Source organism: Chlorocebus sabaeus, chromosome 21 (assembly GCF_047675955.1).
Source record: "Chlorocebus sabaeus isolate Y175 chromosome 21, mChlSab1.0.hap1, whole genome shotgun sequence".
Lineage (NCBI taxonomy): Eukaryota > Metazoa > Chordata > Mammalia > Primates > Cercopithecidae > Chlorocebus > Chlorocebus sabaeus.
Genome location: NC_132924.1, coordinates 81,551,268 through 81,563,724, shown reverse-complemented (window position 1 = coordinate 81,563,724; position 12,457 = coordinate 81,551,268). Strand labels below are relative to the sequence as shown.

General features: G+C 37.3%; 1 protein-coding gene across 5 annotated transcripts in view; it reads left to right on the top strand.

Annotated features, from left to right (window-relative positions):
- PNPLA8 (patatin like domain 8, phospholipase A2) overlaps window positions 1–4,105 on the top strand; it is a 51,809-nt gene extending 47,704 nt beyond the window's left edge. For all 5 annotated transcript variants that reach the window (XM_007982591.3, XM_038004471.2, XM_038004469.2 and 2 more), the window contains one exon: window positions 3,062–4,105. In XM_007982591.3, coding sequence (XP_007980782.3) covers window positions 3,062–3,336 — 275 coding nt within the window. In that variant the 3' untranslated portion in view covers window positions 3,337–4,105. The remainder of the gene's footprint in view (window positions 1–3,061) is intronic.
- Window positions 4,106–12,457: the final 8,352 nt, after the last annotated feature.

Sequence of the window (12,457 nt, the reverse complement as noted above, 5' to 3'; positions counted from 1 at the left end):
GGCAGTCTCTTAGAGTTGGAGAAACAAAGTTTGTAGTTCAAGGAGGTCAAGGAAACTAAAATTTGTGGGCTATGTGCAAGATCTGAACAGTGAAAACTACCAAACGTTACTGAGATAAATTAAAGACCTAAATAAATAAATAGATATACTGTGTTAATGAATTGGAAATCTCAGTATTGTTAAGGTATCACCTCACAAATTGATCTATAGATTCAATACAATTCCTGTCAAAATCCAAGCAGGCTTTTGAGGGATAGAGATTAACAAGCTGATTGTAAAATGTATATGGATATGCAAAGGACCCAGGATAGTGGTCTCCAACCTCTTTGGTCCCAAGGACTGGTTTCGTGGAAGATAGTTTTTCCATGGATCGGGGTGGGGAGGGGAGGAATGGTTTTGGGATAATTCAAGCACATTACATTTATTGTATGCTTTATTTCTAGTATTGCATTGTAATATATAATGAAATAAGTATACAGCTCACCATAATGTAGAATTGGGAGCCCCAAGCTTGTTTTCCTGCAACCAGATGGTCTCATCTAGGGGTGATGGGAGACAGTGGCAGATCATCAGGCATTAGATTCACATAAGGAGCACACAACCTAGATCCCTTGCATGCTCAGTTCACAATAGGGTTTGCACTCCTATGAGAATCTCATGCCACCACTGATCTGACAGGAGGTGGAGCTGAGGCTGTAATGCAAGTGATGGGGAGTGACTGTAAATACAGATGAAGCTTTGCTTACTGGCCCTGCCACTCACCCCCTGCTGTGCAGCCCAGGGGTTGGGGACCCCGACCTAGAATATCTGACACAATTTTGGAAAAAAGAAAAAGTTGGAGGACTTGCATCTGCTGATTTAAAGACTGTAAAACTACATTAAGCAAGGAACTGTGGTGTTTGAATAAAGATAGACATATAAATCAATGGTATGTAATAGTCCAGAAATTGATTTATACATGTAAACTCAAAAGACTTTTTACAGAGGTGTTAAGGTAACTCAGTGGGAAAGGACAGACTTTTCAACAAATGGTCCAGGACAATTAGATACTTATATCCACAGCGTTGACTTTTACCCTTTGCACCATACACAGAAGTAACTTAGAATGCATCATAGTCGTTCATGGCTACTATGCAGAAATACAATTGATTTTTTTCTATTGACCTTATATAACTTCAAACTTGCTGAACTCAGCTATTCTAGTAGCTTTTTATAGCTTTCTTAAAATTGTCAACATAGGCAACCAGGTTGTCTGTAGAGTTTTACTTCTTCCTTTTTAATCTACATGCCCTTCATTTCCTTTTAATGCCTTACGGCACTGAAAAGGACCCTCCAGTACAATGCTGACTGGAAGTTGTGAGCCTAGACATCTTACCCTGTTCCTGATCTTAGATGGAAACCTGAATCTAAGAGCTGAAACTATAAAACTTATAGAAGAATATGCTGGAGAAAATCTTAATGACCTTGGGTAGGTAAGATTTTTTAGATAGGACATAGAAAATATGAACCAGAGAGGAAAGAAAGAGATAAATTAGACTTTGAATTGTAAATTCTGCTCTTTAAAAGATACTTTTTATGAAATGAAAAGGCAAGTCATACACTAAGAGAAAATATTGGTAAAACATGTATCTGACCCATCATGAGGTATAAATTTATAATCAGATTCAAAATATATAGAGAATTCTCATATATGTGTATGTATGTATATATACGTGTGTATATATAAAAAATATAGGCCGGGTATGGTGGTTCACACCTGTAATCCCAGCACTTTGGGTGGATCAGTTGAGCCCAGAAGTTTGAGAGCAGCCTGGTCAATATAGTGAGATCCCATCTCTACAGAAAAATTAAAAACTATCTGGGCATGGTGGCACACACCTGTAGTCCCAGCTACTTGGGAGGCCGAGGCAGGAGGATCACTTGAGCCCAGAAGTTGGAGGTTGCGGTGAGCCATGATTGCACCACTGTCATATATGTAGGACACAGTGATCTCAGTGAAAAAATGGGCAAAAGATTTGAACAGACACTTCATTGAAGAAGATATACAAATGACTAATAAGTACATGAAAACCTTCTCAACATAATTAGTCATTAGGGAAATGAAAATTAAACCACAAGATAACACTACCTCTGCAATGCAAAACTTAAGACTTGACATACTAACTTTGGGCAAAGATGTAGAGCAGTGAGAACTCTAATATATTAGCAGTTGGAATACAAAAATGGAAGACAGTGTGGCAGGTTTGTTTTTTTTTTAATAAGCATACCCTTTACCATATGAACCAGCAATTTTATTCCTGGGTTTTTGCCCAAGGGAAATGCAATCATGTGCACATGAAGACTTATGTGTAAATGTTTATAATAGGGTTATTTCTAGTAGCTAAAAACTGAAGAGAGCCAGACCAGAACTGCAGAGAACAAATTGTGTTGTATCTATACAATGGAACACCATTTAGCAATGAAAAGAAAGGAACTACTGATTTATGCTACAACATGGATGAATCTCAGAAGTATTTTGCCATGTAAAAGAAGGTAGATACTTGTGATTCTGTTTGTATGAAATTCTAGAAAAGGGAAAGCTGGCACCAATTATAAAGAGGCTTAAAGGAAATTTTACAGTGATGGAAATGGCTATGTCATGATTATTGTGCTTACACAAGTGTATACATTTGTCAAAACTTGTCAAACTGTACAGTTAAAATTGGTGAATTGCACTGGATGTAAATGACATGTCAATGAAGATGATCCCAAAAAATTAAAAAGAACAAAAAAAGGAAGATTGGAAAGGGCATTTCAGCAGGGGTGAACGGTATGACCAAAAGCATAGAGAGAATAGAACAAGTAAACTAATTTCACAGAATAATGTGTTTTGGAAGATGGATTTTATCTTGTAGTTTTACCCATTACTATGGATTACTTCTACTGTTAGTTTGAATAATGAAATTAGTGAATCTTTGTAATGTGCCTAAAAAGAAGATAATTTTAAATAAAGATAACAGTTCATTGCTCACTTTATCCCCTCTTTTCTTCTCCCCCATCCTTTTCTTTTTTGCTTTAACAGAAGTCCATATAATGCTTGATGGCCTGTTACCTCCTGACACCTATTTTAGATTCAATCCTGTAATGTGTGAAAACATACCTCTAGATGAAAGTCGAAATGAAAAGCTGGATCAGCTGCAGTTAGAAGGGTTGAAATACATAGAGAGAAATGAACAAAAAATGAAAAAAGTTGCAAAAATATTAAGTCAAGAAAAAACAACTCTGCAGAAAATTAATGATTGGATAAAATTAAAAACTGATATGTATGAAGGCCTTCCATTCTTTTCAAAATTGTGATGAGTGTATGCATATGGTCTCATAAATGAAGCCCTGTTCAGAAGATCCACCACATTCAATAAGGAATTGTGGGATTCGACATGAGTTAACTTTGAAATACTTATGAATTCTGGAGAATCCTGAAAAAGATGGTGCTTCGACCAGCTTGCACAGCACAGAGAATATTCTTGGTTACAGAATTCATATGGGAACTAGGCTTTTAAGATGTTAATAATTAACTAAGCTTTAGTAACCTTACTGTGCTAGTTGGTTTTAGTAGATATTGGTGTTATATTGTTTGATGTTTGAAAATTTATTAATATATGTGCCGAACAAGAAACCGAAAGCTATATTGTACTTTGTGTTTTTACTTTAGTCCTCATAATCATGTTAAATTTATGTGATCATTGATTTTATTTCATATGGAAAAGCTAATTTCTTCTTAAATTTACGTTACCTAATCTCACTAGCTATGTTCTCCAATCCACACTGCCTTTATTGTAATATCATCTAAATAGATGCAGAAAATGGAATTTTCTCTATTAAAGTATTTTACATTTGAAATATGAAAGAACCAGATACAGTTTTCTATTCAAATATGTTTATTTTAACATTGGTTAAAAAAGATGAAGTTCCAGTCAACCACTTTTTAACCCCTAAAATTTCAAGATAATGCTGTATTAACTTTTCCAGATCTAACACTAGCTTATTCTTCCCTGTTATAAAATGGTTTGAACTTACTGAGAAAATATTCCTATCATTAACAAAAATAAACTATTTAAATAATCTGTTAAAAGGCTAATGTCATTTTAAAATTAATTTTTGTTCATAATGTAGCTCCCCTTTAGCCTTTGAATACACCTAGCAGCAGTATGCTTAAAAATTACAAGTTAGGGCGTGGCGTGGTAGCTGACACCTGTAATCCCAGCACTTTGGGAGGCCGAGGCAGGCAGATCACCTGACGTCAGGAGTCCAAGACCAGCCTGGCCAACACGGTGAAACCCCGTCTCTAATAAAAATACAACTATTAGCCAGACGTGGTGCACGACTATAGTCCCAGCTACTCGGGAGGCTAAGGCAGGAGAATGGCTTGAACCTGAGAGACGGAGGTTGCAGTGAGCCGAGATAGCGCCAGTGCACTCCAGCCTGGGCAACAGAGCAAGACTCTGTCTCAAAAACAAAAAAGAAGTTACCTTTCTTTTAACTCCTTTGAACTGTCTGGATTTCACAGAAGTTGATAAGATGCACTTACATGGAACATTGTTTATGCCAAACAAATTCATCTTTGTTGTATCTATTTGTCACATAAATCCTTACATGGAATATTTAGATTTCTCAAGAAAAATGAAACAAAGGTAAGTGCCACTTGTTTTAGACATATAAACTAAAGCTAGACCCGGTTGCCCAGATAGTCATATTGCTTCTTTGCAATGTCAGTTCACAGAGGCTGTGAGATGTGTTTCAAGGAGTGGAGTTGAGAGTCTGGATGCTAATCCTGTCTTTGCTGCAAGAACCCTTCTGTTTGTGACCTTGAGGAGGACAAATGTCTGTAGACTTTGCGTATCCCATTTGTAAAATGAGGAAAGCTAGCTGTAAAATTTTCTAACATCTGAGTTATATCAACTTTAGATATAGTATAAAATAGGAAACTACCAATGATTTCGAAAGATAATATAAAATAGTCCTTTCAGACCACAAATATTACATAATAACATGCAGCTAAGAACTTGTAAATGCAAGAAAAATACAAATAATTGGAAATCAGAATATTTCTGGGAATTCTTCGTAATAAAGCAAATTTCAAGCACAATAAAGTAATATTTATGCATATTTACATGTTTGCACCTTATCATGAGGTCAGTCTAAAACTGATGTAGTTCATCTGTTTTAAAGCTGAAGTTAACTATTTCCCTTATTTGTGCTTGACTTATTTCTTTCTTAAATAATGCATTACATAAGTGAACTCTGGCCATGGCTGCTGCTTTTTTTTTTTTTTCTTTTTTTTAAGTTTCCCATGTATACAACTCAGTCCTTTTTGTACTGACACCTAATATAAGCCATGTAGCGTGGTGCCTACATATGCACTGTGCCATCCCTATTTCTTTAGCTCTTTTCACTCTCGAACAAAAAGCAAACCCAGTTGTGTGGTGCACCAGTTTTCAGCCGTTCTTGTCCTCATTTGTACTTGAAACTGGTTATCTGAAGAACTGTAATTCACCTGAGATAACCCTCATTTTATAACAAGGCCAGTGCTTGCTTTATCCAAAGGAACCCCAAAAGTAAATTCTGCAAATAATACAGAACAGCAGTAGGAAGAGATGTGAGAAAGAATTTTCAGTCTTATACAGGTAAAATATTTGCCATTTTCAAAAAGGCAAAGAGGAGGAATGGTCTATTTTATCAATATAAAAAATTCCTCAACTCATATCTTCAAAATATAGAATAAAAATTGCTTTAATGCTCAGGTTTTCCTGAGTGTCTCAGAAGTCTTATTTCTATAGTAAATGGTGTACTGGTAATATTTCAGTTCCATTCTTGTTGCAGATACTATTCTTTATTAAAAATAGTACTTCACGGCCAGGGACAGTGGCTCACACCTGTAATCCCAGCACTTTTGGAGGCACAGGCAGGCGGATCACTTGAGGTCAGGAGTTCGAGACCAGCCTGACCAACATAGTGAAACCTCATCTCTACTAAAAATACAAAAATTAGGCCGGGCACGGTGGCTCACGCCTGTAATCCCAGCACTTTGGGAGGCTGAGGTGGGTGGATCACCTGAGGTAAGGAGTTTGAGACCAGCCCGACCAACATGGTGAAACTCCGTCTCTACTAAAAATACAAAAAAATCAGCTGGGTGTGGTGGTGGGTGCCTATAATCCCAGCTACTTAGGATGCTGAGGCAGGAGAATCGCTTGAACCTGGGAGGCAGAGATTGCAGTGAGCCGAGATCACGCTATTGCACTGCAGCCTGGGCAAAAAGCGAAACTGTCTCAAAAAAAAAAAAAAAAAAAAAAAAAAAAGTTGGGCATGCTCCTGTAATCCCAGCTACTCGGGAGGCTGATGCAGGATAATTGCCTGAACCCGGGAGGCAGAGGTTGCGGTGATCCGAGATCGCACCACGCACCACTGCACTCCAGCCTGGGCGACAGAGTGGGACACGGTCTCAAAAAAAAAAAAAAGTACTTCAGATAGAGTTGTCCCTAGAGGCATTTGGGCTAGATGTGATTTCCCCTAGAGGGTGGAGAGAGCCGGGCCTGGGTTATAATTACACTATGCACTACTTCCTCCTAAACCACATTTTTTTTTTTTTGAGATGGAGTTTTGCTCTTCTTGCCCAGGCTGGAGTCCAATGGCATGATCTCGGCTCAGTGAAACTTCCACCTCCCGGGTTCAAGCGATACTCCTGCCTCAGCCTTCCGAGTAGCTGGGATTCCGAGTACCTAGGGCCACCACGCCTGGCTAATTTTTTTGTATTTTTAGTAGAAATGGGGTTTCTCCCTGTTGGTGAGGCTGGTCTCGAACTCCCGATCTCAGGTAATCTGCCTGCCTCACCCTCCCAAAGTGTTATGATTACAATCATGAGCCACTGAGCCCGGCCTGAAAGGAATCTTTTGAGGGGAAAGGGAGTCACAAAAGTATGCAGTCTGAGGGCATAAAGGGGAATCTCACAACTTTGTTTTGGTGGCAGAAGGGAGGGGCTCCCTTTGAGCTTTTTTCCCCCAGCAACTAGTAACAGCTGAGCTGCTGATTACGGGGGTAGCTAGGACCTCTGAAGTTTGAAGTTCAGAATTGTACATAACCCGCTATGCCCTAGAAATGGTCCTAGTCACACTTTTGAATATTTCACAAGCGTCCGTGCCAGTAATGTGACTAGAGTATAGATAACATTTGAGTGCTTGCTGAGTACCAGGAACTGAGTTCAGCAGGTTACATTAAATTGTCACAATAAGCCTACAAGGTGAATAGCAGTATTATCCCTTTGTTAGAAAAAGTTGCCCAAGATAATTACAGCTAGAGAGCCATAGAGCTAGGACCAGTCCATTGTCTTAGCCAGAACTCTTCCTATCTCTCTTTCCTGGAATGTTGTGAAGTGACTTCAAATCCAGTTTACTAAACTGAATCTGTGAAATTTGGGGTTTAATCAGTGAAGAAATGTACTTGTCTCAGTAAATGTCCTCTCAGTCTTCATAACTTCAGAAGGTTTTTTTTTTTGGAAAAAAATTATTGCAACATCAAATTATGTGAATACTCCTCTTTATCTCTTCATTTAATAACACAGTGGTCTTACCCATCTCCTGGAAGGTTTGCAAATCTGGGAGTGGGGAGAAGGGAGATTGTCTGGGGGAATCACCAGCATTTAGTACTCCAGGAGACAGATAATAAATAAATGGGATGCACTGGGCATTGGACAGCCCCTCGTAATGAATAATTCTTCCACCCAGAATACCAACATTTCTCCCTTTTAGAAAGTCTGAGCTACTCCTCCATAAAATCCAAGTAAAGAATTTCTTCCATGAGAAATTGAAGGTATACTTTGCCCAGTTAGGGTGCATAAACCATTTGTAAAATTCCATTCCAGATCAATCCCAACTGAATTATTTTTGCATTCATTGCTCCTCCTTTTCCTTTTTTTTTTTTTTTTTTTGCCAAGTTTAAATACAATCAAACTGTTCACTTAATCTCACTTTTTTGGAACAAATCTATGGCAATTACTCTTCCCTGACTAGGAAATAGGAAGGAGGGGATCACATTTAAAAAAACAGTTTGTTCTGTTCCTGGCAGGAGCTATCTACCATCCAAAAAAGATTCATAGAGTACAGATGTCCCTGGGCTAAACTGTTGGCTGTGTTGGTCCAAGGGTTTGATAAATGTCTCTCTCAGAAGCCACACTGATTGCTTTGTTTATTATAACCTTTATTCAGCTTGATGCGAGGGGATTGAAATTCATTACACTTCACAGATATGCATTATTAGCTTGGATAATTATTTTGATAAAGTATTGACTGTAACGTTGACTTATCTTCATGATAAAAATCTTTAACATTCTTAATATAGATTCATTCCTTGCCTCTGAACAATATAAATTTTGAGATGGTATTTTAAGGACTTCGGTCTGATTGAATAGCAACAGGTTATATGGTCCAAAATGGTTGACTGTTCCAGTAATAGTTGTAGCTAACATTTATTGCCATTTATCTTCACAACAACCTTACAAGGCAGGTACCATCATTATTCCTATTTTATATAGTAGCACTGAGATGATAGCGAGAAAAGTCATATTTCTCGACTGCTTCCTCAATATCAATGGAAAATCATAAACCATATCATTAACATGTGTATATAGCAATCTTTCAAAAATTTTCTAGAATTACAAATACTTTAATATCCTTTCAGATATTGTAATGTAATCTACATCACATTTAAATAATTGATGTGTACTACTTAGGCAATTTTCAAAGATCAAACCAAGATAATGTACCCATCTAATAGAATATAAAATAGTTAACAAGTGCTACTTGGTAGTGCTCTTTTTTTTTTTAACTTTTAGGTGTGGGGGTACATTTGAAGGCTTTGTTACATAGCTAAACTCATGTCACGTGGGTTTCTTGTACAGATTATTTCATCACCCTGGTATTAAGGCCAGTACCCAATAATTTATCTTTTCTCTTCCTCTCCCTCCTCCCACCCTTCCCCATCAAGTAGACTCTAGTTGTCTGTTGTTTCCTTCTTTGTGTTCATAAGTTCTCATCATTTAGCTCCCACTTATAAGTGATAATGTGGTTTTCTGTTCCTGCATTAGTTTGCTAAGGATAATAGTCTCCAGCTCCATCCATGTTCCCACAAAAGACATGATGTCGTTCTCTTTTAGGCTGCATGGTATTCCATGGTGTGTATGTACCACATTTTTATTTATCCAGTCTGTCATTGGTGGGCATTTAGGTTGATTCCATGTCTTTGCTCCTGTGAGTAGGGTGGCACTCTTTCTTATAGCAGACACTACTACTGACTATGTTTGTAAAAGATAAAGTGATTAACAACAATCCAAAATTCTGTCCAATTATCTGAGAAGAAAAGAAGGTTATATCATCTTATATTGCACAGTATGCCCAACATATCTTGGTCTAGAAAAGTATTTAAAGTAGTATTTTAATTAAATTTGCTATCAAAGTAATTTTAAAAGAACGTGAATGCAATTAAAAATAGTCCATACCTAGACCAAGCAACATAATACTAAAAAGGAAAAAAAGAAGCCACCAAACATCTTGTGGCAAGTTCTGTGTCGTCTATATGAATACACATTCACCCGTAGGAATCTTGAAAAAGCAAGTGTCTTTCATTCTGTTTTGTACATTTGGATCACATTTTTGAAAATGTTGTAGGAGAACAGTCATTGTGCTTTTGTATTTATGGTAATTATGAACACCCTAGGGAATTCTTAATCAAAAGTTTTTCAAATTGAAAAAGGTAAACAAAGTCAGTGTAATTTATACCACACTCTGCCTTTCAGATTTGGTCTTGAGAACACAAGTTTTTGAAAATAATGCCAGTAGAATTAAGAGTTATTTAAAACTACAATTTTTTTTTTCTATTTTTTAATCATTGAAACCCCAGTCTTGTAAATCGCAGGTGCTGTTATTTTGCTAGTTTTGAATGAACACATTTGGTATCAGGATGCAGTTAATCCATACACATCTAAACATGCCCTTATGCTTCCATTTCCTATGTTGAATTATGTGAAAAAAAAAATGCCCAAAGCTGACACTCAAAAACTGTAGAAGTGGTAGAACTTTAGATGATGTTAGTATATAATGCAAATATCTGGTTTTTATATGCATATAGAGTGTTACAAGAGTATACATACTTCAAAGGTCTTGATGAAGTTTAGATACTATAGAATTTTGTAATATAGTTTTTTACCATTCTCATTTTTTGAGCATGGGAAAGTAGCTATGTCCTAATCTGGTATGTGTCTGCAATAGCACCCAGGAAAGAACTGCGACATCTGGTTCATCACAAGCGTAATCAAGCTCAAGTGAGATTAAGAGCTCAACTCCAACCCTCTTTTGAGTAATTTTCACAACCAAAAAGTTACTTAAAATATATATATATATATATATATATATCTTGTATGCACCAGAATGTTAAGCCTTGCAATCATTTGAAAACACCTGCAAAAGTCACAATCTCAATATTAAAACATGCACCTGAAACTATTGTATTTGCTTTTTTCTGAAGTTTGAGAGCAAAAGGAGGGAAAGTCCTCATTGGGCAGTAAATAATTGAAATTGCATAGTTTTCTTTGTTTTATCTAACTATATTATGCATTCCCAACTCAACTTGCCATATGCTGCTTAGAAATACCTCACAGCTTGTAGCGTGCTGCTATTATAGACACATTATAAGTCCTTAATATTTTTCTTAAGTTAGGCTTAACTGAATCATCTGCCTTACACAATTATAGGGAAATGGGAGAAATGCAAATGCTTTAAAATGTACTTTTTGAAAGAATTTATTTTTAAGATACAAAATGGGGCTTCTCCCTTGTGCTGGTAAGTAGAATCACAACTGGGACCTTTTTCCTGAGTCTGAGCTGGGAGACCTTCTAAACAATAGAAATCGCACATTTCCTTTCACCTAATGCCTAAGGTAAATTTCATTCATACTGTTTGGTGTCATACACAGACTCAGTATGGGCCTTCTGGGCATAGATTAAAAGGTTTCTTTTGCCTGAGAATGAGCTTTGAATAATCTTTTTGACCAACATCTGCTAATTCTATAGCAGATGGGTTTGTCGAACAGATTATTTCATCACCCAGGTATTAAGCCCAGCACCCAATAACTATCTTTTCTGCTCCTCTCCCTCCTCCCACCCTCCCCCATCAAGTAGACCTCAGTGTCTGTTGTTTCTGTCTTTGTCTTCATAAGTTCTCATCATTCGGCTCCCACTTATATAAAGTGATAACATGTGGTATTTCATTTTCTGTTCCTGCATTAGTTTGCTAAGGATAATAGCCTCCAGCTCCATCCATGTTCCCGCAAAAGACATGATCTCTCTTTTTTTTTTTTTATGGCTGCATAGGATTCCTTCTAATTTGGAATCTTCATTTTGTCAGATTGAATCTTTTTATTGGGCTCTAACAAACTTACTCTCACAATAACTGCATTCCCTTATGAGGGCAGAGCCCTCATGACCTAGATACCCCTCATTTGCACCCCTCTCCCATTGCATTGGGAATTATTTCCAAGACATGAAGTTTGGGGGACCATTCAAACCATGGCACAAATGGAACAAAATGGGTTTCATTGTTGTCCAGTTTTGTATGTAGTTTCTCTAAAGTCCCTCAACAAAGTCCATGGGAGGTAACAAGTTTTGTGTTAAATATTTAAAAGGTATATTTTCTGTCTTATCTTGACAAACATATAATCATAAAGACCTGGAAGTCCAGGTTTGAATTTAGAATTCTCAGACTCTTCAGAATTCTGTGCTGGAATATGGTGACATGGAAACAGCCAGTCCATGGCCCACCCGACTTAGTCCTGAACTTTCAAAAGCTTCAAGCAAATTTGGGTGAACTTTCCAACCCACAAGCAAGTTATATCAACATCCTGCAAACCATCCCCACACCCTTGCATCAGCTGTCTATGAGGCTTTCTGTTGTGTATACCAGCAGAGCAGCCCACTGTCTGTTATGTGGGGAAGGGGCTTTTCCAAGTCCCTACAGAATTCTTGGATCCTAGGTACCCAGATATGTTCTAGAAGGAGGAGATGGTAGCATTACCTCTAGGAGGGTCAGAACAGGGCTTTCTTAAAGCACAGGGTCCAGGGTAGAGCAGGGCTTTCTAAAATACTGAATTTGCTTGTATTTTGTGAATTTTTGACATTTAAAAATATTTCAATACCTTGCATCTATTAGGATGGCTACTCTCCAAAAACAAAACAAAATAGTGTTGGCGAGGATGTGGAGAATTTGGAACCCTTGTGCACAGTTGGTGTGCAATGTAAAATGGTGCAGCCACTATGAAAAACAATATGGTGGTTCCTAAAAAAAATTAGAATAACCATATGATCTAGCAGTCTCACCTCGAGTATATATTCCAAAAAATTGAAAGCAAGATCTCAGAAAGATATTCATAACCCCAT